This window comes from Sus scrofa, chromosome 1 (assembly GCF_054392235.1).
Source record: "Sus scrofa isolate SSC_HxYL_T2T_F1_AM1 chromosome 1, Sscrofa_HxYL_maternal_Yorkshire_Landrace_v2.0, whole genome shotgun sequence".
Classification (NCBI taxonomy): Eukaryota; Metazoa; Chordata; class Mammalia; order Artiodactyla; family Suidae; genus Sus; species Sus scrofa.
Genome location: NC_139383.1, coordinates 75,799,817 through 75,827,705, shown reverse-complemented (window position 1 = coordinate 75,827,705; position 27,889 = coordinate 75,799,817). Strand labels below are relative to the sequence as shown.

Genomic DNA, 27,889 nt, shown 5'->3' with positions numbered 1-27,889 from the left:
GATTTGATCTCTGGCCTGGAAACTTCCATATGCCAAGGGTGAGACTGAAAAAGAAAAAAAAGAAAAAAAAAGGATGAATTATATGGTATATGAATTTTATCTCAATAAAGCTGTTTTTTAAAAAAGAATATGTGAATATTTGAAAATACAATGTTATTTCCCCTATTAAAAAAACAAATGACAATGAGGGGAAATAGCTTCCATACTTACTATAAACAAATGCTGAATATGTTTCATGATTTAAATATTTTTTAAATTCTGATAATAGGAAAAAAGCAAATATCTCAGTAGGAAAAACAGGAAAAGGGTATGCATAGGTAATTTAGAAATATCCAACAATTTTTTAAATTTCTATAATTTACTAATCAAAGAAATTCAAACAGCATAAAAAATAAAGCTGCATATTCTTAGCAGGTTTACCACATTTATCCAATACCCAGGATTGTGGGGAGAGTTTGGGAAATGTTCTTATACCCTTTCAGGAGAAGCATACAAAGGTGCAATTTTCCTGGAAAATGATAGGGCATATATATATTATAAAGATTTTTTTTTTAAATGTCTATAGTCTCTCCAAAGAGCTCCAACTTCCATAATTTATTCTCAGGAAATACATGGAGATATAGAGGAACATTTTTTCCCAAGATGTTTATAATCAGAAAAAAAGCAAAAATGTTTTGGGAAGGGTTTTTTTTTTAATATGTGAATTTGAAAAATTAATGCATGATTTTTGGCTAAAATGTGATAGCGATTCTTCTGTTTATGGTACCGATATTAAATGCATCATTTAAATATATTGCATGTGATAACTTCCCATTTAGAATGTAAGGAAAAGGAGGCATGCGAGTTTTTTTTTTCCCAGAAATGAAAATCTCTTATTTTTTTAAATTGAGGTATAACTGACATACAACATTCTGTTAGTTTCAGGTATGCACCATAACGATGCGATATTTGTATATACTGTGAAATGCTCACCACAATAGGTCTAGTTAACATCTGTCACCATACACAGAGAACTTTTTGCTGGTGATGAGAACTTTTCAGATGTACTCTCTTACCTTTCAAACAGGCAATATGGTACTATCAGCGGTAATTACCAGGCTGTCCTACATCCCTGTGCCTTATTTATTTTATACCTGAGAGTTTATGTCTTTTGACTTCCTTCAACCATTTTGCCCACCTTCCCCCTTCTGGCAGCCAACATTCTGCTTTCTGTACCTATAACCTTGTTTTGGGGGACGAAATACCTTCATTCTGATTTTGAAAGCTATAACACCCTCATTGCTCTAAAATAACCAGAAAATACAAAACTGCCAAAGAACAAAAATAATACAAAATTATTTGCAGGAGTTCCCATCGTGGCGCAGTGGTTAACGAACCCGACTAGGAACCATGAGGTTGCGGGTTTGATCCCTGGCCTTGCTCAGTGGGTTAAGGATCCGGCGTTGCTGTGAGCTGTGGTGTAGGTTGCAGGTGCGGCTCGGATCCCGCGTTGCTGTGGCTGTGGCATAGGCCAGCGGCTACGGCTCCTATTGGACCCCTAGCCTGGGAACCTCCATATGCCGTGGGATCGGCCCAAGAAATGGCAAGAAGACAAAAAAAAAAAAAATGATTTGCATTATAAAAATTATAAAATGCAAAAAATATACAGTACAATAGAAAACAATACAGAAATAAATGACCAATTTCTTAGACACCTAAGAGGTGTGTGGCATTATATTAGGTTCTAGGGATACAGATGGGAAGGGGTCAGATAAGCCCCTCCCCTTGTACAGTATCCAATACATGGGGAAATAATTTTTAAAGGGCAGTGTTATAATTTAAGAAGTACAAGGTATTGTAGAAGCTCATGGCAGAAGAGAAGGACCTCATCTGCTGAGAAAAGCCAGGTATTTGAAATTATTTCTAAATTGAAACTCTAAGAATGAGGGCTAGGACAGGTACGGAGGTGGGACACTGTTCCAGGCTGAGGGACGAGTCTGTGTGAAGCCCCAAAGGCAAGAAAGAGCATAGTGAGTTCTAGGAACTGAATGCATGCCTGGAACACAGAGGAGCTTTTAGGGGAATGGAGGAGGAGGGGTGGAAAAGTGTCAAAACCTTAGGAATAAGCAGGGGTTGCATCAAAAAAGATCTTGTTAGCCATATGGAAGAGTTTAGACCTCATCATGAGAGAGTGGGCAGCCAGTGAAAGGTTTTAAGCCAGTGAGTGAAAATGCTCCTATTTCTACTTAAGAAAGATCACTCAGACTGAAAAGGGAAAACTGAGGAGAAGCAGACTAGGGGGAGAAAGACTAGTTCTGACCTTTGCAGCAGATCAGGTAAGAGATGGTGGCCGAACCTAGGGTAGACTGTGGGAATGGACAGAAGACAGATCGGGAAGCTATTTAAGAAGTTTCCATAACAGGACCAGTGAGTGACTTAATATAGGGGTACAGAGAGAAAGAGAGAGAAGTCAGAGGCAATGCCCTGACCTTTAGTTTGATGTGGTTTATGGCCACGTGGTAACAATGCTGCCAAATTAGGGAAAGAAGCTCATCACATAGAATATGCTCTTGCCAAGATCATCCGTGATCTCCTGACCAAAGACAATGGTCACTATTCAGTCTTTGTCTAATTCATCTGGAAGCAATATCTGACCCAGCTCATCACTTCTTCCTTCCTGCTCCTTCCTTCCATTGTTTTCTGGGACCCCACACTGCTACAGCCCGTTCTACGTGTCTAACATCCGGAGTGGGAGGAGAATGCTTCTCTGTCTGCCCTCATTTCTTAGGAGACTTCATCCGGCTCACAGTTTTAAATACCTTCTAAATGCTGGCAACTCTTAAATTCATATTACTATCCCAGATCTTTCCCCTGAATTTTACTCTTGTATAATCAACTGCTACTAAATATATCCAACTGGATGGCCAACAGTCATCTCATATTTAAATGTGCATGATAAAACTCCTGATCCACCATCAGCACCACCCTGCCCCAAAGACACTCCTCCCACAGTGTTCCTCTCTCAGTAAATGTCATACCCATCCTTCCAGCTGCCCTTCTCTTTTTCTCACATGCCACATCCAATCCATCAGCATACACAGTAGGCTGCTTCTTCAAAATATATTCAGGGAGTTCCCATCGTGGCTCAGCAGTAACAAACTCAACCACTATCCATGAGGACATGGGTCAAACCCTGGCCCTGCTCAGTGGCTTAAGGATCTGGTGTTGTCATCAGCTGTGGTGTAGGTTGCAGATGCAGCTCAGATCTCGCATTGCTGTGGCTATGGCGTAGGCTGGCAGCCGCAGCTCCAATTTGACCCCTAGCCTGGGAACTTCCACATGCCATGGGTATGGCCCTAAAAATCCATATATATATATATATATATATATATATATATATATATATATATATATATATATCTCCAAAATTTGACCACTTTTTACAAACTAGGACACACTTTCCTCTAGGTAAAGGGCAGAAATTCCAAGGCACAGCCAGCACTGGCATTCTGGCACTTCTCCCCACATTCCATTGGCCAGAACAAGTTACATGGAGAAGCTCAATACCTATGAGATAAGATTCCCACATAAACTAGGGGATTAACAAGAGGAGGGAGGAAAGGATGAATTGTGAACAAATAACACAACCTACCACAGGTTGCAATACACCATCAGGACTTTGTCTACCTTGTCATCTCTTATCTCAGATTCTATGTTTCATATTCTTCTGCATAGTGTATATATTAGTTTCTTAGCACTGCTATAACAAAGTACCACAAACTAAGTAGCTTTTAAATGACAGAAGTTTGTTCTCTTACAGTTTTGGAAGCTACAAGTCTGATATCAAGGTGCTGGTGGAGCCTTACTCCCTCCAAAGCCTCTCAAGATGGATCCATCCTTGCCTCTTCCAACTTCTGGTAGCACCAGGCATCTCTTGGCCTGTGGAGACATTACTCCAGTATCTGCCTCTGTCATTAAATGGTTGTCTTCCCTCTGCCTGAAGACATCTCATACAGTTAGATCTCTAAGGGAATGAATATTTGGAGACCAAAGTCAGACTCCTATGGATTGAATTGTGTCTGCCTCAAAAGATATGTTGAGGAGCTAACCTTCAATACCTATAAATATGACCTTATTTAGAAGTGGGATCTTTTCAGATGTAATCAAGTTAAGATGAGGCCATAGTGAATTAGGATGGGCCCTAACCCAATAAGGTTAGGGCCCATCCTTATAAGAGACGAGACTCATCAACTCAGGGAGAAAATGGCTACGTCGCACCAGAGGCAGAGATTGGAGTGGTGCATCTACAAACCAAGGAACAGCAAAGATTGCCAGCAAGCTACCAGAAGCTCGGAAGAACAAGGAAATATTGTGCTCACAAGCTCATGACTTTTTCAGAATATTTGCGATGTTCAAATGCCAGTGTATTAAAAGACTTGTTCTTTAAATTTAGGCAGTTATGGATCGATTTAAATATCTGAACCTAAAAAGAGCAGCTATTTTAACGAAACTTCAGAGTGCAGAGGAAGAAATTAGTGACACAATGGAAAATGTAAGTTATTTTTAACTGTTTGAAAGTCTACCCTTTCACTATATGTTGGGACCTTAATTTATATCCTTTTAAGGCTTAAAAGGGTCTCAGGATACCTTTTCTAAAAGCGGATTTAACTTTTAGGAAGCCGTAATATTGGCACAATATTCTGTAGACACAATACAACAAAAGTTTCTGAAGTAAATCAGAACAATCAACTACAGAAATAAGAAATAAAGAAGCCCAAAGTCAGTTTAAAATTTTTGCAGCACCAAAAAAAGCAAAGACATAAAAGCCCTCAACTCAGGAGTTCCCTGGTAGCATAGCAGGTTAAGGACCCAAGTTGTCATTGCTGCAGCTCTGGTCCCAGGTGGTGGCGCTGGTTTGGCCCCAGGCCTGGGAACTTCTGCATGCTCCCCTGTGACCACAAAAAAACAAAACAAAACAAAACAAAAACCACTAACTCATTCAACCTAAATTTTAAATAACTACTGTGTTCCTGGCTCTGATGTATTGTGAATGTGATGGTGAACAAATCATAACTGCCAATGACCAAAAGGGCCAAAAGGACTTTAACTGGAGTATTTGATCTATTCTGGGAAGTGAAGTTTCACCTGTATAAAGCAGAAATTTAAAAACAAAAACAAAAACTTTCATGGGTGAACATAGCTGGAATATGTACACGAACATGTGCTGAAGAGGAGGAAAGGTGGGCCTGATTGCACACAGAGGTTGAGTACTGAACCTCTTCTTCTAGGTCATAACTGAAGGAAAAATTCAAAGTACCCAGAATACCTGAGGTTTTTTCAGACCCTTATTCCCCCCGGGGGTCTTGGCATTGGGAGGAGCCGGGTGCTGCTGCTGCTACTGCTTGTGCTGCTGCTACTTGTGTTGCTGCTGCTGTGCTGCTGCTCCCATTGCTGCTACGGTCTCAGAGGCGGCCACATCGGAAAGTTCTCGCGAGAGATATAGCCCGAGGCTCCCTGAGAGCATGAGCCCGGCGGGGGGGGCGGGGGGGGGGGGAGAGGACCGGGGAGTTCCGCGTGGAGAAGCTGAATCAGCTGTGAGGGGAGGGACCAGCAGTTCAATCTTTTCCTGTGAAATTGTCCAAGCTCCGTGTTAATCTGAAGATACCAGTGTCGAATTCAAGTGGAAGAAACTGAAGAAAATGAAGACTGAGAGAAAGACGCAAAACTTAACCTCAGTCTCACTGTCATCCTGGCCAGGTGTGGTCTGGATGGGGGAAAGGACTTGACTTTCTCAGTCAAGGACCCGCACGGAGTCCTGCAGCCTGGAGGACGGCCTGCTGGAGAAGCTGAGTGCCAAGGCAAAGACCTCTGGGAAATTCAACAACGTTGAGCTAGACAAGCGGTGGCGGGACTTTCAGCATCACAGGGAGAAAGTCCGAGAATATAACATCCTTCTGGAGACCCTGGGCAGGCCTGAAGAAATTCCCGAAAATGTCAGTCCCAGCGGCGGGACCCGCCTCACACGCTGCAGGGCTGGGTCGCAGAGCTGAAAGACGGGCTGCAGGACATCAGCCACGGCTTTCTTTGCCCATGGAAAGACGGCCACCAGGGCTACAGCGCAGAAGTTCAAGGAGCCCCCGGATGATGAATCTGTGGGTCCTGGTCAGGTCAGCCAGCTTCACAGAGAGGGAGCTGGAATCCTTTTCGGAAAAGCTTAAGCACTTTGAAGCCAAAATCGAAAAGTATAACCACTCTCAGAAGCAGCTGGAAATTTCTCATCACAAGCTGAAACAAGTGGGTCAGGCAGAACAGAGAGAGATGCATTGAGGAGACCAAGGGGCTGGACTACAAGGTAAAGAAGCATTTACAGGATCCGCCATAATGAGCTCTGAGGGCCTAGGGAGCCTGGGAGGAGGTGTCAGCAGTCTGGGATTCCTAAAATGGGCCAGGGTGCAGGGTGGCTTGTAAGGTGTGATAGATACTGGCCATGAGGGCCCTTGCCAAGAAAAGGAGCTGCGTGAACCCACGCCCCTGACCCTAACTGGCAGGCCCCCTTGCCCTCAATGCAGGCTGGCTGTCACTTCTGAGGATAACCCCAATTTGCAGCTCACTGTGGAGTGGCAGTCCCCTGTGCTGCACAGTCGCAGTTTGCACTGATATCTTATAAATCTGTGACTGGAAATGCTGTGTACAGAAGTCCTTAAAATATATTACAGTATTAAAAACAAAAAGAACAAAAACTTGGGTTAATTATCAGCTAGAATGGTTGTCCTTAGAAATTACTAAGTGCAAAAAGCATAGGCCTAAGGTTATAGTTCATAAGCACTATGACTAAGGAGGCCTGCCCTCTTTTTCAGAAAAAGAGCAGAAGTTGTGACTGTGTGCACTGGAGTCATTATTCATATCCTTCAGGCAGTATTTCTCCCGAGCAATCCAGACCATCACTAAAAGAATCATCTGGAAAGCTTACTACACATGTACCGTTTCCCTAGGCGCGTATCCCAGACTGATTGTAAGGACTCTAAATAGATATTTGTATATCAGTATTCATAGGAGCTTTATTCACAATAGGCAGGAAGTGGAAACAATTCAAATGTCCATCAACACATGAATGAATAAAACAAAGTGTGGTACATACTTACAATGGAATATTATTCAGATCTAAAAAGGGATGGGACTCTGATACGTACTGAAACATGGATGAACCTTGAAAACACACTAAGTGAAACAAATGCAAAAGGACAGATACTATATGATTTCACTTAAATTAGGTATCAGAATAGGCAGGTGCATAGGGACAGAAAATAGGACAGATTGCCTGGTACTAGCTATTGTTTAATAGATGCAGAGTTTCTGTTTGGCTTAGTGAAAAAGTTCTGGAGATGGATAGTGGTGATGGTTGACAACATATTAAATGAACCTAATGCCACAGAATTGTACACCTGAGAAGATGGTTAAAATGGTAAGTTTTATGTTTTGTGTGTTTATCCACAATTTTAAAAGTGAAAAACAGAAAACCTTGTAGATTCTGCTATACAGCCAGGGAGGAGAACTGTGGTTTGAAGGAGTGAGAGAGGCACAAAGGCCTTACTGTGAACTTGAACTCCCTTCTGCTGTGGTAGGAGTGTAAGAGCTGTACCATCTGATGAGGTGATAAAGAGGAAGGGTCTGTAGGGGTGGGTAGTGAGGCTGTGTGTGATGGGAGGAAGGCTTCCGCCCAGCACAGCAGAAGAAAATCCAATCAGACAGATGGGGATTTGAATTTTAGATTGCAGCCCAACAGGTCTGTGACGTTGCTTAACCTTATCCTTTATTCAGTTGTTCAGAAGGGGACAATAATCCCTACCAAATAGTGTTATTATAAGGATTAAATTAATTGATGCTTTTAAAGTACCTGGAACCCATGGTAATATTCAAGATATCCAACAGCTGTATTCCAGAGACAGGGCTGGCCTCGTGGGCCAGGGACCTGTGCAGTTCTGTAGGACCTTGTGCATCATTAGTTTACTGCTCTGCTGCTGAAGTCTCAAAATCCTTGGTAACTTTAGAACAAGGGCCCTGTATTTTCATCTGTTCAAGCCTGTTCAATTGGTAAATACTTGGGGTAGGAGTGGGGGAAGGTGGAAAGTGCTGATGAACTTCTCCTGGGCCAGGTTTTAATTATAAAGTTGCTGGATTGTGGAAGGGCCCAGAGGTTGTTCAGCAAGAGGCCCAGGTGGGAGGAGAGCTTGAGTGTGGTGGCTATAGCTGCCAACTTTCTTGTCCTTGCCCCTGACCTTGACTGTGTTTGGGGTTCCTCTCACAAGATCATCTGGTTCAGTCTCTCCAGAAAGTAAACCTCCAGTCTTCTGGTTGAAGTCTTCTGGAAAGGTGGTGGCTGACAGAGTGAAATGGGTGTGGCTCTGGCCACCAGCACCTCCTCTTAAATATTTTCAGCCAATCCTCCTGTCTTCTATTTTCCATTCCTCCCTTCAGAGGTACCTGCTCTCAAGTCCTGAGCATCTCTAGGTCTGCACAGGGAATCGACTTGCTTCTTGCTGTCCTCACCCCACCCACACCCATCCCTGCCACCACCACCTCTAAGCTAAGCTTTCACTTTCCTCTGACCTCAATTACCACTCAACTGTCTGCTTTCTAGTTTACAAAAGTGTGTAGCCTCAGCTACTCCACGGTCACCTCCTCTAGTCTCTCCTCCCGCTCTCTGTGTCCTCTGAGTTTATTTTGTTTTTCATTCCTCTCCTGTCATTTTTGTGAGGTTTTAGGAAAGCAGCAAACACAAATGCATGTGTCCAGTCTGCCTTGTTTAACTAGAAGCAGTTCTGATCATTTTTCAAACTATGATCTCAAACTCATTTGAATGTTCCTCTCATTGCACCTCAGTCCCCACTAGACATGTGGCCCCAGGGGCTTGAAGTTGAGAGAGGAGCATAATCTACTAGTCAAACACTTTCTTCAAGTTTGGACAGGAAATAGGGATGAGAAGGAAAGAGTGCCTGCCCTCTGACTTAGCTGGGTATGTTTCAGTCCCCAGCTCATTGTCTGTGGACTCACGGAGGAAGGAGGTAGCCCAGTGTGCCCTGCTGTCGAGATTCTCAGTCTCATGCAACTCCCCTAAGCATTGATAGTTTCCTTTCTATTTAGCTTCTTCCAGCCTTCAAGTGGGGCATCCTCGCAGCATCCCCCAAGTGGATGTGCCTCTTTGCTCTCTGATGCTTCGTTGCTACAGGCAAGACCAGAGCTCTCATTCTCATCCATCCTCCACAGTCAGCTCTCATGAGATCCACATCTGAAGGCTAGAGGGAGCCTGGACCCATCCCCCTGGCAGTTGCCCACCATACCATCTTCCTCCAGTTCTCTTGTCCCCTGCTACAGTAGTGCTAGGCAGTGACCCTCTCAAAATCTGTGTTCTGTAGAGAAGTGGGTCTCAGCTTCTCTAGAGGTGACCAATGGAGGATCACTGAGGGAGGCTTAACAATTAAGAATGAATGAGGTAAATTAGTTAAGAATCTAGTAAGTTTTCAAATCTTTTCAAAAAGAATTTTTCATGATCTATTTTCTGAAACATATAATAGAAAATGTTCTATTCAGCTTATGCTCAGTCTACCCTACAGTAGAAAATGCTCAGTAAAATTTAAACAAGGTCTTAAAACAGAAATGAAAACTATTTGTCATTAAAAATGCAGAATAGGGAGTTTCCATCGTGGTGCAGCAGAAATGAATCCGACTAGGAGCCAGGTTGTGGGTTCGATCCCTGACCTCGCTCAGTGGGTTATGGATCTGGTGTTACCGAGAGCTGTGTTGTAGTTTGCAGATGTGGCTCTGATCTGGCACTGCTGTGGGCTCTGGCATTGCTGTGGGCTCTGACATAGGCTGGCAGCCATAACTCCGATTAGACCCCTAGCCTGTGAACCTCTATATGCCATGTGTGCGGCCCTAGAAAGACAAAAAACAAAAAAACAAACAAACAAAAAATGCAGAATAGGGAGTTCCCATCATGGCTTAGCAGAAATGAATCTGATCAGAATCCATGAGGATGCAGGTTCAATCCCTGGCCTCACTTAGTGGGTTAAGGAGCCGGTGAGCTGAGGCGTAGGTCGCAGACGCAGCTCAGATCAGGCATTGCTGTGGCTGTAGTGTAGGCCGGCAGTTACAGCTCCAACTTGACCCCTAGCCTGAGAACCTCCATATGCTGCAGATGCAGCTCTAAAAAGACAAAAAAAAAAAAAAAATGCAGAATAGTTGCAATTAAGAAAAAAGCAAATTTTTCCTTTTAGATTATTTATTAAATAGTGCATGATCAAATAAGTATAGTGTGAATTTTAGTAAAACCTATTCCACAGTGTTACCATTCTGTCTGTTATTAACAGAATGAGCTGTTCCGTACCCTTGCATCTTATAAACTTATTGCACCAAGATACAGATGGCGGCGAAGCAGATGGGGACGTACGTGTCCTGTGAATTTAAAGGAAGGTAACATTTTTCAAGGATTGCCGGATTTTTCTGTGAGGTAAGTAAGAAGTTCAGAATTTAATTTTAAAACTTTCCCATACCTCATTTCAGCTGTTTATGATTATTGTGTATTTTAAGTTTTCTAGGTAAAATATACTGCCTTTCATCAGAAGAAGCATTAAAAACATTTTTGTCGAACCCACGTCCCTATCTTCTTCCACCTATGCCAGCCCCACCATTTAAAGTATTCATAGTTGGACCTCAATCTTCAGGGAAGACGACACTTAGCAATTTGCTTGCCAAACATTACAAAGGAAAGGTAACTACTTTCTACCTCTCTATACTTGATTACACTTTGTGGGATTTTAGGACTTGTAGGATTTGTGCTCAGATTTTAAAATTTTACACTGTCACTTGGGTAACTGTTCCACTGGGCTTGGAGTGAAGAAGGCATCCTTCTTGCTGCTTGTTTCAGCTTCCAGACCATCGCCATTCCCTGCTTCCCCAAAAGTCCCTAGATTTGCTGCTGTGTCATGCAGACTGTGCCACCCATTACCTTCTTAGTTTCACTCATCTCCTGTTCTCTCCTGGCGCCCTGGCACTCTCTCCACACACTCACTCCTGTCATAATTCTTGGTGGTCTCTCAACTGCAAAGATGACCCTCCCAACACTTTGATCGGTCAAGTCCTTGGCCCCTCCCCCCAGTGATCTTATTCTCCACCCTCAGTAAGTGAAGAGAAAATACTTTTAGCATAGACCAGAGTTCCCGTCGTGGCTCAGTGGTTAACGAATCCAACTAGGAACCATGAGGTTGCGGGTTTGATCCCTGGGCTCTCTCAGTGGGTTAAGGATCTGGCATTGCCGCGAGCTATGGTGTAGGTCGCAGACTTAGTTCAGATCTGGCGTTGCTGTAGCTCTGGCATAGGCCGGCGGCTACAGCTCTAATTTGACCCCTAACCTGGGAACCTCCATATGCCACAGGTGCAGCCCTAGAAAAGACAAAAAAAAGAAAAAAACCAGCAGAGGAAACTGCCTAGCCAACCCACAAAGTGGTGGGAAATAAATCACTCTTTCATGTCATTAAGTTTTGGGGTAGTTTATGTATGGCTGATACAATATTAACTGATGGGAAAACCAGTTTGTACAGTGTGTGTGTGTGTGTGTGTGTGTGTGTGTGTGTATCTGGATGAGCTTTTGACAAAGGAATAAAGGAAGGTCAGTAGGGTTAAATTAGGGTTAAGTTTAGGAGAACAGCAAGTATGGTTTTATCACAAAGCATGATCAGGATGAAATAGGAAACAACTTTTGGGGGGGTGTCTTTTTAGGACCACACACACAACATATGGAGGATCCCAGGCTAGGGGTCAAATCAGAGCTGCAGCCGCTGGCCCATGCCACAGCCACAGCAATGCAAGATCCCAGCCTCATCTGTGACCTACGGCACAGCTCATGGCAACCCTGGATCCTTAACCCACTGAGCGAGGCCAGGGATCGAACCTGTGTCCTCATGTATGCTAGTTGGGTTTGTTAACTGCTAAGCCACGATGAGAACTCCAGGAAATGACTACTGCTAGGTAAGAATGATCCTCATTTATTTCTATGATCTGTTCTAACTGGAAATACAGGCCATTATAGTTTCTAAGAAGAGGCAGCCAGATATCTAAAACTATATCAAAGAAAACAAAAGAAAGTGCCTATCATCCACCTGAGACATAGCAACTATCCAAAAGATACTTGAAAGAAACTATATAAAGAGGTAGAGAAAGATGTTTGAGCCAGATAGTAACATGAGGTCTCAAGGTATAAAGTGGTCAGATTCCAGTGTTAATATCGTGTGACTCTGGCAGGTTACTGACATCAGATGTTAGCAGTGAAGGACAGAAAAGACAGCTGCTCTCACTGCCCAGAACACTACTGGCCCATTCTGCCCTTATGCAGGTGTGGCTTCCTACTGCATACTTTAGGACTGTTTTCACTAAATAGCAGCATTAAGTTAACCTGAATTGAATTAGACTGAACTGAATTGAATCAACCTAGCTCCCTACCTCCAGTTTTTAAGCATCTTGCATTTAAGGGCACACCATGTTATTCTCATCTCTTAGCCAAGCATCTAGCATGGTGGCACATAGTAGGAGGTTCATAAATATTCATTTATTGGACAGTTTTAGGGAAAACTGATCAAAGAAAATATCTGGTCCTGTTTCAGGTTAGTGTGAGCTTGCTAAATGTAGCAACCATGTCTTATTAAACTTAGCATTCTAAGCACTCAATAAAACAACTGGCCCACAGGAGCTACTCAAGTGTTAAGTAAAATATACAACAAAATTTAGTTAGAAGAAAAAACTGAGGAGTTTCTGTCATGGCTCAGTGGAAATGATCCCTGGCCTCACTCAGTGGGTTAAGGATCTGGCGTTGTTGTGAGCTGTGGTGTAGGTCACAGATACGGCTCAGATCCTGTGTTGCTGTGGCTGTGGTGTAGGCCAGCGGCTATATCTCTGATTAGACCCCTAACCTGGGAACCTCCATATGCCTTGCATGCAGCCCTAGAAAAGACAACAAACAAACAAACTTTTAGCTTAGACCAGAGTCATAGCGATAGAGGTGGTAAGAAGGGGGCAGGTCTGGGATATAATTTGAAGACAGAACCAAAGCATTTGATGAGGGATTGAAATGTAAAGGAATTATATGAAAGCCAGTGGCCAGTGTGGCTGGAGCGTGGCATGTGAAAGGAGGAACGGCACAAGGAGAGATGGCTAAAGATGCAGGCAGACAAGCAGGCCCTGGGAAAGAATTTGGATGGGTTCCAAATGCTACTGAATTCTTTTAAACACAGGGGTGACATTTTCTACTTTTAACATTTTTATGGTAAAATATGACAAATATACAGAAAAGTGAAGATCACTGAATCATCACAAAACAAACCCCCATATAACCATCCCCCAGGTCAAATATGGAACCCCAGCACCTGAGAAGCCCCCTCGTGCCTCTTTCCAATATCAGTCCTCTTACTCCTTCTGCAGAGGTAACCGTTGCCCTGAACTTTGTGGTATTCACTTCTGTACTTTTATGATTTTACCATGTAAATATACATTCAAGTACCATAGTTTTGCATATTTTAAAATTTTTTAATTTTTAAAAATTTTGTAATGATTTTTATTTTTTCCATTATAGTTGGTTTACAGGGTTCTGTCAATTTCTACTGTACAGCATAGTGACCCAATCACACATGTATATATATTCTTTTTCTCACATTATCCTCTATCATGTTCCATTATAAGTGACTAGATATAGTTTCCTGTGCTGTACAGCAGGATCTCGTTGCTTATCCACTCCAGATGCATATTTTTTTTTAACATTCTAGACTTAATTTATGTTCTTTGTGCCTGGCTCCTTTCACCTACCATTATAGTTGTGATATTTATGCAAATTGTAAAATATAGCTATACTTTATTCATTTTATTGTGTTTTATCGATTGAATTTATATTAGATTTATTTATCCATTTGAGTGTTAAAACTTGGATTGATTCCAGTTTGGGGAAGTGTGAGTAATATTCTATAAACATTCTTATGCTTGCCTCTTGGTGCACACATGCATGTCTTTATATAGTTTCAAGGTATATCTAAGACATAAAGCATATGTACACTTTCAGGTTGTGCCGATAATGCCAAACAATTTTCAAAACTAGTTCTACCAATTTACTATCCTATCAACAGTGTATGAAAGTTCCTGTCAACTTTTACTATGGTCAGTCTTTCTAATTTTAGCCATCCTCAGTGGATATATCTCATTGTGGTTTTAATGTGGGTTTCCATGATGACAAGTTTCAACATTTTTTCATGTTTAGTTATTTTCTTTTCGAAGTATTTGTTCAAGTCTCTTCCCCATTTTTAACTTTTTTGCAAATTATTGTTAGTAGTTCCCTGTGTTGTCTACATACAAATTCTTTTTTGATTATAAGAATTATGAATATTTTCTACCATTCTGTGGCTTGCCATTTTACTTTTTACAGGAAAAATGCACCATACTGTATTCATTTAAAGCAGGTGATTAAGTCCTGCCTACACTAAGGAAGAGGGGAATTGGACTTCACCTCTTGAAGAAAGGATTATGAAAGAGTATGTGAAATTGACAGAACACTGTGAACCAACTATAATGGAAAAAATAAAAATCATTATAAAAATTATAAAATAAAAATAAAAAGAATTTGTGGTCACATTTTAAAATCATCACAGTATGTGTCAGACAAAAGAATTATAATTTTAAAAGTAAGGAGTTTTTAGAAATTAATATGTAAAAGGCATAGTGGAAAAAGCAAACAGGCAATTCACAAAATAATTCATCCAAATAGCCATTAAACCTTAGAAAGGGATGTCACCTTGATAACCAGAGAGAGGCCAAAAAATCCAGAGATAGGTCATGTCAATCCCATTGTTGAAAAATCACCATTAACACCCAATGTTGCTGTGTGGCTAGGGTTGGGAAGATACATTCTCATACACTGCTGGTTAGAGTATAACCATTAGGGATAGCAATTGGAACTATGTATAAAAGCCTAAAATGTATGCATATCTTTTTTTTTTTTTACTATTTCTTTGGGCCGCTCCCGCGGCATATGGAGGTTCCCAGGCTGGGGTCTAATCGGAGCTGTAGCCACTGGCCTACGCCAGAGCCACAGCAACTCGGGATCCGAGCCGCGTCTGCAACCTACACCACAGCTCACGGCAATGCCGGATCATTAACCCACTGAGCAAGGGCAGGGACCGAACCCGCAACCTCATGGTTCCTAGTCGGATTCGTTAACCACTGCGCCACGACGGGAACTCCGTATGCATATCTTTTGAACTACATATTTTTCTGAAGGAACTGTCAAAGATACATACATAACAATGATCTTCAAAACTCAGTTTATAATGGCAAAATCACATATATGTAAATATATACTATTGGTGGAGTTCCCGTCATGGCCCAGTGGTTAATGAACCCAGCTAGCATCCATAAGGATGGGGGTTCAATACCTGGCCTCGCTCAGTGGGTTAAGGATCTGGCGTTGCCGTGAGCTGTGGTGTAGGTTGCAGATACGGCTCTGATTGGACCCCTAGCCTGGGAACCTCCATATGCCGCAGGTGTGGCCCAAAAAAAGACAAAAATAAATAAAATAAATTAATTAATTAAATTGGTGTTTTAGTTAAATAAGTTGTAACATATTCATGTAATACAATACTTTGCACCCATTAAAAAATGATGGTGTCAATGTATTTTATTGGCGTGAAGTAAAGTAAGCATACTGAAGGAAAAGCGAAATGGAATCTAGAATTATAGAAATGTTATTTAAATTTAAAAGGCATATAGAAATCTAACACCCTAACATTCAATATTAAGTATATTATCTACCTGACAAAGGACTTATATTCAAAAAATATATATAATTCTAACCTAATTTTTTAAATAGACAGAAGTTGAACATACACTTAAAAACAGAGGGTAAGTGAATGACCATAAAAAGAAATTCAGGAGTTCCCGTTGTGGCTCAGTGGTTAACGAATCCGACTGGGAACCATGAGGTTGCGGGTTCAGTCCCTGGCCTTGCTCAGTGGGTTAAGGATCCGGTGTTGCCATTGCCGAGAGCTGTGGTGTAGGTTGCAGACTTGGCTCGGATCCCGTGTTGCTGTGGCTCTGGCATAGGCTGGCGGCTACAACTCTGATTAGACCCCTAGCCTGGGAACTTCCACATGCCTTGGGAGCGGCCCTAGAAAAGGCAAAAAGACAAAAAAAAAAAAGTTCAAAATTGTTAGTGATTAGAGAAATGTAAATTGTAAACTGCAATGAGGAGTTCCAATTGTGGCTCAGTGGTAATGAACCTGACTAGGATCCATGAGGATGTGGGCTGGATCCCTGGCCTCACTCAGTGGGTTAAGGATCTGGTGTTACCCTGAGCTGTGGTGTAGGTCACAGATGCGGCTAGGATCTGGTGTTGCGCTGGCTGTGGTGTAGGCCAGCAGCCACAGCTCTGATTTGACCCCTAGCCCGAGGACTTCCCTGTGCCATGGGTGTGGCCCTAAACAAACAAACAAACAAAACAAACAAACAAAAAAAAAAACCCAAAAGCACTGCAATGAGATTTCACACAAACTAGAGTGGCTAAAATGTGAACGATTCACAAAACCAAGTATTAATGATGAGATCCAATAACTAATTTTCACCTAGTAAAATTGCTAGGAATATAAAGTAGTCTCAACTACTCTGGAAACAGTTTGGTGATTTATTATAAAGTCAAACAAACACTTATCATATGACCCAGTAATTCTGCTCCTAGGTATTTATCCAATAGAAATGAAAACATATGTCCACACAAAGACTTCCCCATAAATATTCATTGCTACTTTATTGATAATAGCCCAAACTGGAAACAACTCAAATGTCCATGATGAATTGATTAAAAATTATGGTATCTTCTTAAATAATACTATTCAACAATAAAAAGGAATAGATAACTTACATATACAGTTACATAGATGAATCTCAAAAACGTTATGCTAAGGGAGATAAGCTCAGAAAAGATTATCCATTTATATGAAATTCTAGAAAAAATAAAATTTATAGTGACAGAAAACAAAGTCGTTGCCAAGGGCCAGGAAGTGAGTATAAAGGAGGATGAGGAAACTTTTGGGCATCATGTAAATGTTCTTTATTTAGGATGCCCTTGTGGCACAGTGGGTTAAGAATCCAGCATTGTCACCACAGTGGCTTGGGTTGCTGCTGTAGCCTGAGTTCAGCCCCTGACGCAGGAACTCCCACATGCCACAGCTGCAGCAAAACCAAAAAAAGTTCTATGTCTTGATTGAGGTTGTTATATGTATATGTTTGTAAAAAGTCATTCAACTCTACTTAAAATGGGTGCCTTTTATTATATGTAGATCATACATAAAATGTTGATTTTTAAAATATGTATGTAATTTGAATATATATTACACGATCATACATATATAAATAATAATCCCACATGAAAAATATGACTGCTTGTCTATGAAAGCAATTACTCAGAAAATCAGTGAATTCTGAAAATAGCATACCTCAAGCAGCATTAAGATTTTTGAGGTAGATAAATGTAACTATATAAATAAATATAGATGACCAGTGTGTTTCATATTTACAGTAACGTGCTTATGTTGGCTTTCTAAAATATTCTTTGCAGGTAGTTGACTACAATAAATTGGTTCGACCACGTTTTGATAAAGCCCTTGAAATGTTAACCAAAAACACTATAGCTGAGGCCACTGAAGCAGCCATTAAAACTGTAAAAGAACGCCTTCTTACAGAACTACAAGCTAAAAAACAAGGTGAACTGTTTCTTTAAAATGTGTGTTTTAAGCTTAGGTCAACAATTAAGCCTGGTTACCTGAGGGCAAGGACTTGGTTTGCTTGTCTTGATATCCTTGGCATCTTGCACATGGCATCCTCTCAGGTGGCTGAAGAAATGAATGTAGGAGTTTCCACTGTGGCTCAGTGGTAATGAGCCTTACTAGTATCCATGAGGATGCGGGTTCAATTCCTGGCCCTGCTGTTCGACCCCTGGCCCTGACCCTGTAAGGATCTGGTGTTGCTCAGATCCCATGTTGCTGTGGTGTAGGCCAGCAGCTGTAACTCTGATTTGACCCCTAGCCTGGGAACTTCCATATGCCGTGGGTGCTTCCCTAAAAAGACAAAAAATAAAAAGTAAACAAAAAATATATATATAACACAGTAATGGGGCAGGCAGTGATTGGGGCAGGGGCCCTGGAGTGTTAGGATGACCGGGAAAGACCTCTCTGAAGAGGGAACATTTAACTGAAACCTGGATCAAGAAGGGAAGCCAGTAGGGTTCCTGGAGAATGAACTGTGATCTGTGGTGTTTCTTGGAGTTTATGGTGATTCCTTTCACATCAAATTGTGGCATGAAACCACAGCTTTATTGGTTTTTGGTTTGGGGGTTGTTTTTTTTAGGGCCACCCCCAAGGCATATGGAAGTTCCCAGGCTAGGGGTCAAATCAGAACTGCAGCTGCCAGCCTACACCACGGCCACAGCAACGTGGGATCTGAGATGCATCTGCGACCTACACCACAACTCACTGCAATGCTGGATCCTTGACGCACTGAGTGAGGCTAGGTATCCACCCCACATCCTCATGGATACCAGTCATGTTTGTTACTGCTGAGCCACAATGGGAAACTCCAAAACCACAGTTTTTAAAGCTTTCCACAAATTGCCTTCTCTCACAGGATTGTAGAAATAGATGATATCTCTCATATGCTACAAACCTAAGTCTCTTTTCCAAAATCACTAAGTAACTCTGACAATAAAGTTAACCCTTCTTAAACATTTAAAAAGTTGGGATATTTTTGCTAGGGCATTTTACTCCAATGTATTCTTAAGAAAATGTGGTCAATGGAGAATCCTGGGTTTTTTTAACATAGAAAATCGTATAATAATACAGAGGATGGCAACTAATATGGAGCAGGCTTCCTGTGTGCCAAGTGTCTTCTCAGTTCAGTGTTTACATCCATTATCTCATGTAATGTTGCAGTGATGTTTTTGGCTTAATGACCCTCATCTTGCCCAGTAGAAATTGAGACAGAGACATCAAATGAGTCACCAAAGCCACACTGACTGAGCCAGAACCCACACACTCAAGGCTGTCTCCCTACTCCCAGCTACCTTTTGCTAACACAGCCAGTTCCTATCTTTCAAACCAGTCAACTTCAGAAGACCCTCAGAGAATTTGAAAGGAAGGAAAATGAGTTCCTAATTGCTGCACATAAAAGTATAGAAAAGTTGCTGTCATCCCTTGATGAAGGTGGTAAAGAAAATATTGCTAATGTTATTGACTAAATCTTTCACAATATAAACAGATTAGCTGACAAAGCTTCTTATTCTTTCACTGCAGTGTTCACTCTTGAATCCCCAAGAGAAAGCTCCTTAGAGGACAGTGAGGAAGCCAGAAGGACATCAGATGATAAAGGTGGTAACAAAATGGGCTGCTAATGCCATGTGTGTGGATCTTATTTCCATTTATTTCATATTGTATCATGTTTATAATGAGGCTTAAAATTACAACTCCCCGCATTGGAAACTTTAGGAGAAAAAGAGTTCACTTCTCTCTTATTAGATTTAAGCTGAACAGCTGTAGAACAGAAATAGATTTACTAGGATGGGGAGGAAAACAGAATCCGGCAGGTCAACACAATTAGAATCCCCCCAAATTTTTTGTATGTTTTCAAACATGACACAATCATTATCATACAATAATAAATTCTTTTTTTTAAAGCTCCCTGCTTCCTTTAATGGGTTGGAATCAGAGCATCATAAACCCAGAGTTTTAGCTGTGAAATGTTATCATTTAGTGCTATTTATCCTTATAAAACTTTTCCATTCATATTTTAACATAATCAAGAGCATGCTATGTAAAGTATTTTTATTTTTTATCTGTAATGTTACATTTAATTATGTAATTTCACTAGTTTTTTTTTTTGTTTGTTTTTTTGTTTTTCGTTTTTTTGCTTTTTAGGGCTGCACCCAAGGCATATGGAGGTTCCCAGGCCAGCCACAGCAACGCAAGGATCCGAGCCCCCTCGCGACCTACACCATAGCTCATGGCAATGCCAGATCCTTAACCCACTGAGTGAGGCCAGGGACCTAACCCGCATCCTCATGGACCCTCATTGGGTTCATTAACCAATGAGCCACAAAGGGAACACCATTAGAAAATATTTTGACCCTTATTTAAAATTACTGCACAGTTTTCCTGTTTTAGAGTAATAGTTTTAACTAGTTCATTACATTGAAAACTTAAACTTTTTGATGCTGCAAATTCAGTGAAATTTTTTCCAATGAGTAAAGCGTGTCACCAGCTTGATGAATATGAAGCTATAGACAGAGTCAAATTCCTTTGTATAAAGTTGTTCTAAATTATGTTCCCCTCAAGAACATTCAAACTACAAGTCATAGTTTTCTTGGTATTTTATCTTTTTTAATATTATTTTAATTTTTATTTGACTTTTTCTGAAGTTTAATATTTTGATATGTGTTAATCTTTTATATTTCTTATTTTCTGAGGTGACCATTTTTGTCTTTTGCCCATTTTTTCTAAATTATTGTGTCAGTTATATGGTATCTACATAAGCTTCCTATATTCATCACTCTTTTTTTCATTTTTTTCCCAGAATTGGGCTCTTTGTTTTTTAAATCATCTTGCTGTTTTTGAAGTGGAGGAATTTTCCACATTTTCATAGTTAAATAACTGCTTTCTTTCGTTGATGTCTCCCATTAATATTCAGGTTTAAAAAGTCTTCCTCTCAACCAGAGATTTAGTATATCCTCATATTCTTTTTTTTAAAGTTGGTCCAACCTTTTCATATTTAGTGTTTAATTGCATCTATAATTGATTGTGTTACATAACATAGGGCTGATCTTTTTTATTGGATTCCTCCTCCTGATTCAGACAGATTATGCTTGCCTGGTGTTTATTTCAAGCCTAGCAGGAGTCAAACCGGACACTGTCAGAAATTTATGAATGACTCTTTTCCATGCGTGCGCGCGCGCACACACACACACACACACACACACACACACACACACACACACACACACACAATCTCTCCCTCTCTTCACAGAAGGACCTGGACATTAAAATTTTGGCCAAGGGGTGTCTGGGCACCCCATCTCTGCTGCTGCAGAGTTCCCAGCACCAGTATGTGCACAAAGACGGCCCCTCCTAAATACTATCTGTGCCCTCAGAGCGGGGCGGGAGGCTGTCCAAAGTAGAAGCAGTCATCATGCCTCTACCCTCTGCTGAAGGGATAACACGCTGCCTGTGCACCCTGGTAAAAGCACCCTCACTCCCTGTGTCTGAAATAAGCACAGCCTGTACCTCGTGGAGCCAAGAGTCTGTTAGTTACCTCAGGAAAGGAAAATTTGATTTTTTTTTCAATTTACCTGAAATTACACTTGGTTTTGTCAAAGGTTAAGTTGTTATATTTATTTTTTACTGCTGATATATAGTTTGCTTATTTGATTATTATAGCTTTTTTAAAAAATTTTTAAGATATTGGGAACATGGAGTTCCTGTCACGGCTCAGTGCTTAACGAACCCAACCAGCATCCATGAGGACGCAGGTTTAATCCCTGGCCTCACTTAGTAGGTTAAGGATCTGGCGTTGCTGTCAGCTGTGTGTAGGCTGCAGATGTGGCTCGGATCCCATGTTGCTGTGGCTATGGCTGGCAGCTACAGCTCTGATTCGACTCCTAGCCTGGAACCTCCATATGCCATGGGTGTGGCCCTAAAAAAAAAAAAAAGAAATTGGAAACATGAGTCCTGGATCCCTGGGCCTATACCACAGTCTTCTTTGGGAATCACCTACAGTTTTAATACTGTTCTTTAGATGTTAATATTGTTTTATTCACAGATGAAAAAGAAACAAGTGAAACATTTGCACTTAGAAGTGATGAAGACTCTAGTCGAGATGTAAAGTTGGATTCGCCCAAAGGTAAATTGATATGTGGATAATTTGTTTCTTTTAGATTGTGGATCTAAAAGTCTCAAATAGTTCCTTCAAAATTTTGAAGGAGACATGTAGTTTTTTAAAAAGTATTATTAATATCCACTTAAAGGCTATTCTAATATGAACATTTGGACATGCAAGAATACAGAAAAAGAACATGTGATATATTGTTTTTGGTGAACAAGAGTATTGAGAAGACAAGAGATCTATTTTTCTTTTCTGCCATTCCTGGCATGTGGCTGCCATAATAATTCACAAGATGGTTGCTGATGTGCCAGCCATCGTATCAGTGTGCCTAGCAGGAAGAGAGAAAAGACAAGGGACAAAACTGACATTCCACCCAGCTGAGTTATTCCTCTTTAAAGAGAAAAAAGGAAGACTCGGGGGAAAAAATTCTCCTTGCATCTTATCTACTGCCATCTAAACTATAAGGGAAAGTGGGAGATGTAGTATTTTTAGCTGGACACATTGCTTACCCTGACAACATCAGGGTTCTGTTACTAAGGAAAAGGAGTCTAGATATTTATTGGGTAGACAGCTAGCAGCTTCTAGCACATTTAGTATCTTTGCCTAGCTATTTCTGACTCCTCACATCTCCTTTCCCAGGCTTTGAGAAAATCTTGGGTTCTTGTCTCTTCCACTCTGGCCATTTAGGAACAGCTGCCTCTCCCCATCCCTGAGAACAGACTTCTCACTTCATGGCAGGGAGGGAAACAGGCAGCTGCTCTTCAAGAGTCTTTTGGGATTTTGGTGGGGGGCGGGTGTGGATCACTTGGGCTCTGACAGGAGACCCTGATGAATGGTGCCTTGGAGCAATTTAAGAAGCACTACCAGAGGAGTTCCCGTCATGGCGCAGCAGAAACAAATCCATCCAGGAACCATGAGGTTTCGGGTTCGATCCCTGGCCTCGCTCAATGGGTTAAGGATCCAGCCTTGTTGTGAGCTGTGGTGTAGGTCGCAGATGCGGCTTGGAGCTGGTGTTGCTGTGGTTGTGGCGTCGTAGCTCCTATTAGACCCCTAGCCTGGGAACCTCCATATGCTGCGGGTGCAGCCCTAGAATGACAAAAAAAAAAAAAAAAAGAAAGAAAGAAAAAGAAAGAAAAAAGAAGCACTACTGGAAAAGCAGAGGTAGAGGAGTCAGGTGCAGCTGCCAGTCTCCTGCTCTATTAGAAGAGTAGATGAATGTTTACATCATGATAGAGCCTGTGAGCCAACTCAGCCATGTAAGGGAGCATTCGGCACACAATGAGGCAAGGATCAGTGTAACACTTGAAAAACCAGCCTATCCCACCTTTTCTTCCATCCTCTCCAGCTTGCTACTTACTGTCCCATGTAGTCTCATGCTTATAATTGGAAGTATGTATCTTGTTTTCTGACTCATTTCGATGCCCATGTTTTATCTTGATCCCCTGGAAGCCTTTGATTCCTACCTCTTCTCCCTGGCTACCTGAGTTTTGACTCCTGCTGGCATGGAGTTTTTTTCTTGCCATCCACTTGCATTCTGATACACTGGCTTTAAGCCACTGCTGTGATATTTAGCAATTCCTGACTTTCTCCCTTTTTCTGACATGTGCTACAGTAACACAAGATAGTACTTCTTAGGTTAGGTATTTAAAATCATGTTCTATTGCAAATAGCATTGTTTACTAAAATTATTAATGACATTGGTTTGTTGATTTGTTTTACTTTATATGTAATAGAATCTGCAATAGAAGAGGTAACTGCAGATCATCCAGAAGTTCTTTCCATAATAAAGGAGACAGTCCAAATGGCAAAGAGTATGAACTTTGAACAGCCACATGAAAAATATGCTGAAATCTTAGATGAAGTCCTCCAAGAGGTAAGAAATCCAGGCTCTTTATTTTTATCATTTATTTCACAGTAACTACGAAGATGTTAACCTAGTATATGTACAGTTATTTTAGAACCCCACATGACAGTGCTGAAATCTGTAGCCTTCAATCTCATGTACATTTTATAATCAACCTTACTTACTATGTGTAATGTACCCCAGTGAACAGCTGCTTATATTTTCAACAGTTATCAGCAATTGTGCAACGTAATTTCATAGCTTGACAATTTTTCATTAACTTTTATTGTCTTTAATTCAGTCCAGTTGGTTAAAAGATTGGTGCACATGACGCAAGTACCAAAGTTAGATTTTTTTATCTTTTTTTTTTTTTTTGCCTTTTCTAGGGTGGCACCCACAGCATATGGGGGTTCCCAGGCTAGGGGTCTAATCGGAGCTGTAGCCGCCGGCCTACGCCAGAGCCACAGCAACATGGGATCTGAGCCGCGTCTGCAACCTACACCACAGCTCACAGCAACAGCAACGCCAGATTCTTAACCTACTGAGCAAGGCCAGGGATCGAACCCACAACCTCATGGTTCCTCATCGGATTTGTTAACCACTGAGCCATGACGGGAACTCCAGATTTTTTTTGTCTATGAGCTAATTAGTTGTAAACCAAGGCAAATTTTGTCCCATGGCTAACTAGTTTTACCCAGCCACATCAAACATGTGCTCACAGGGGAGATGAATGGTCATACCAGTGATTTTCCAACCTAAGGAGACAATATGGTCTCAGATACTCTGTCCTACTGATAGTGAATCAGAAGGCTTATAAAGACCACATGGATCTGTTTTGCACAGAGGCTTGGGGTAAGCATTCAGAACAAAAGCCAAAGAGAACAAATCAGTTGTGTTTCATTCTCAATGAACTTCTTTATTTCTCTGTGATTTGAAAATGATGTAATTTAAAATCATGACTTTGAAAAACTTATGGCCACCAAAGGGGAAGGGGGTGTGGGAGGGACAGACTAGGGGTTTGGGATTAGCATATTCTCACTGAGGTATATGGAATGATTGGCCAACAGGGACCTGCTATATGGCACAGGGAACTCTACCCAGTATTCTGTGATAATCTATGTGGGAGAAGAATCAGAGTGAATGGATTATGTGTATATGTATGACTGGGTCACTTTGTTGTACAGCACAAATTATCACAGCCTTGTAAATTAACTCTACCTCAATAAAACTTCAAAAAAAAAAAATCATGAGAAGAAAAAAACTATGCTCTGAGAGGATAGAACCAGTCTCATTGGGTGAAATCCTCAAGCCCCAGGCTGTACCCAGGACGAGTTGCTATCCCTCTCTGAGCTTCCAAAGAGATCGTTCAACTTCTGCACTTCTTCAGGTTGTTCTGTCATCAGTTTTCTCCTTCAGAAACATTCTAAGCACCTACTGTCTGCCCTGTACTGTGCTAGAGCCTGGGATGTGAAACACGGCTCTTTCTTTTAAGCAGCCTCCAGTCACGTGGGGGCAATTAACTATCATGTGCTGAGTGGAAAGTAGGTATGTGTAAAATACAGGAATTTCATGGAGGTCAAGGCCGTCGTCTTTGCCTGGGAGGTGAGTCACAGCATCCCAGTGCAGAAGACATCCAAGCAAGGGTCTCATCCTAACCCTTCCCTGATCATTTGTGCTGTTCTTCCCAGAGTTTATTCTGGAGGATATAAATCTACTGAGAGTACTATTAAAACACTTCTGATACGGGAATATGTGTCATGTCATTAGATGGTAAACTGTGACTCTGGGATTGTAGGGGAGTTTAAATCACATGAGATTTTTAACCCCAAAGCTCATAGCAGATTGTCTTTTCTAGAGGACTGAGACCAGTGTAGGACACTGTCCTGCTTGTCACCTACTTCTTAAAAATAGGTTTCCTGGAGTTCCCGTCGTGGCGCAGTGGTTAACGAATCCGACTAGGAACCATGAGGTTGCGGGTTCGGTCCCTGCCCTTGCTCAGTGGGTTAAGGATCCGGCGTTGCCGTGAGCTGTGGTGTAGGTTGCAGACGCGGCTCGGATCCTGCGTTGCTGTGGCTCTGGCGTAGGCCAGTGGCTACAGCTCCAATTCGACCCCTAGCCTTGGAACCTCCATATGCCACGGGAGCGGCCCAAGAAATAGCAAAAAGACAAAAAAAAAAAAAAAATAGTTTTCCTACTAATAGACATCATGCAAACTGATGACATGATCTTTTTTTTTTTTTCTTCTGAAAGTCAAAAGCTCAACAGACACATTGTTAAGATCCACGAGAGTGATGTCTCATGGTACCATCCTTGACATATGCAGCTAGGATGGTAATGTTAGTGTGTTATTTTTCACAGGTAGTTGAAGAAAACAAGAATAGGTTTTATGGTGCCCCCAAATATGGAGGATGGATTCTGGACAACTTCCCTACTACGAGAGAACTGTGGATGGCTTTGGTCGACAAAGGAATTCTACCTGATTTAGTCATCTGTTTATTAGACACAGGAAACAATGGTTGGCAAATATTTATCATATCGATTTAAAGTGTGGTTTTTATTGCTGATAGTATTTTTAGTTAAAGTCTAAAATGGAAAAGTCTCTTCTACCTCCCCAAATACCACCCCAGCAGTCTCTTCGTGACCTAGAGAGGTACCCAAAAGGTACACACGTATACTGAGTAGGTGGCCACGGATAGTGTGTTGGATCACTGGATGTTCCAGCAGGCCCTTATAATTACTCTTTGGAGCTGAGAATTTAACACCCCCCATCCCAGTCAACACTATAACTTTTTTTTTTTTTGTCTTTTTGCTATTTCTTGGGCCACTCCCGCGGCATATGGAGGCTCCCAGGCTAGGGGTCGAATCGGAGCTGTAGCCACCGGCCTACGCCAGAGCCACAGCAACGCAGGATCCGAGCCGCGTCTGCAACCTACACCACAGCTCACGGCAATGCCGGATCCTTAACCCACTGAGCAAGGGCAGGGACCGAACCCGCAACCTCATGGTTCCTAGTCGGATTCGTTAACCACTGCGCCACGACGGGAACTCCAGCACTATAACTTCTAAATGAAAAATATGTAAGGCTGAGGGCAAAACTATCTATTAGTCCTCCTTCACCTCAAATGGGAAATACTAAGTATGTAACGAGAACAGAACTAAATTTTAATTATTTGATCACTTCATATAAAGCTAATCAAAACAGTATGGTCTGGCCAGAAATACACACACACAAACCAATGGGACAGAATAGAAAGAGCCCAGAAATAAACTCATACATAGACAGTCAACTAATCTTTGATGAGGGGGCCAAGAATATTGTCATTTTGCCTCTTAAGGAAATACATTTCAAGAGATAATCTCCAGGGGAAGAACATACTATACTACCTTTTTTATGTTTTAGTTATTTATATCAAGCCTATATATACCTTTTAAAAAGGAGTTAAGATGGTCTCTTAAAGAATCTGGGCTTGGGAGTTCCCGTCATGGCTCAGTGGTTAATGAATCCGACTAGGAACCATGAGGTTGTGGGTTCAATCCCTGACCTTGCTCAGCGGGTTGAGGATCCGGCATTGCCGTGAGCGGTGGTGTAAGTTGCAGACACGGCTTGGATCCCCTGTTATTGTGGCTCTGGCGCAGGCCAGTGGCTATAGCTCCGATTCGACCCCTAGCCTGGGAACCTCCATATGCCGCGGGAGCGGCCCAAGAATTGGCAAAAAGACAAAAAAAAAAAAAAAAAGAATCTGGGCTCGGAGTTACCATTGTAGCTCAGCAAGTTGAGAACCTGATATACTGTCTGTGGGGATGCAAGTTCGATCCCTGGCCTCACTCAATAGGTTAAGGATCCAGCATTGCCGCAGGCTGTGGGTGTAGGTCACAGATGCAGCTCGGATCCCACATTGCTGTGGCTGTGGGGTAGGCCAGCAGCTGAAGCTCCAATTTGACCCCTAGCCCAGGAACTTCCATAGGCTGCAGGTGCGGTCCTAAAAAAGAAAAAAAAAAAAGAGGACTCTGAGCTCTGTTTAGAAAAATATATTCAGATAAAGACAGAAATATTTCTTCATTGTTAGTTTCCAAAATATGTCTCACTATGTTTATAGAGCTTCAAAATTAATA

The 27,889-nt window shown here is 41.6% G+C and overlaps 1 protein-coding gene and 1 pseudogene across 2 annotated transcripts in view; both read left to right on the top strand.

Moving 5' to 3' along the window:
- AK9 (adenylate kinase 9) overlaps positions 1-27,889 on the top strand; it is a 135,387-nt gene that overhangs the window by 41,158 nt on the left and 66,340 nt on the right. For both annotated transcript variants that reach the window (XM_021091041.2, XM_021091043.2), the window contains 8 exons: positions 4,433-4,531; positions 10,347-10,486; positions 10,567-10,747; positions 17,624-17,768; positions 19,353-19,427; positions 21,871-21,951; positions 23,667-23,806; positions 26,135-26,291. In XM_021091041.2, the coding sequence (XP_020946700.2) occupies positions 4,433-4,531; positions 10,347-10,486; positions 10,567-10,747; positions 17,624-17,768; positions 19,353-19,427; positions 21,871-21,951; positions 23,667-23,806; positions 26,135-26,291 (1,018 nt within the window). The remainder of the gene's footprint in view (positions 1-4,432; positions 4,532-10,346; positions 10,487-10,566; positions 10,748-17,623; positions 17,769-19,352; positions 19,428-21,870; positions 21,952-23,666; positions 23,807-26,134; positions 26,292-27,889) is intronic.
- LOC146406151 (alpha-2-macroglobulin receptor-associated protein pseudogene) lies at positions 5,539-6,317 on the top strand (annotated as a pseudogene).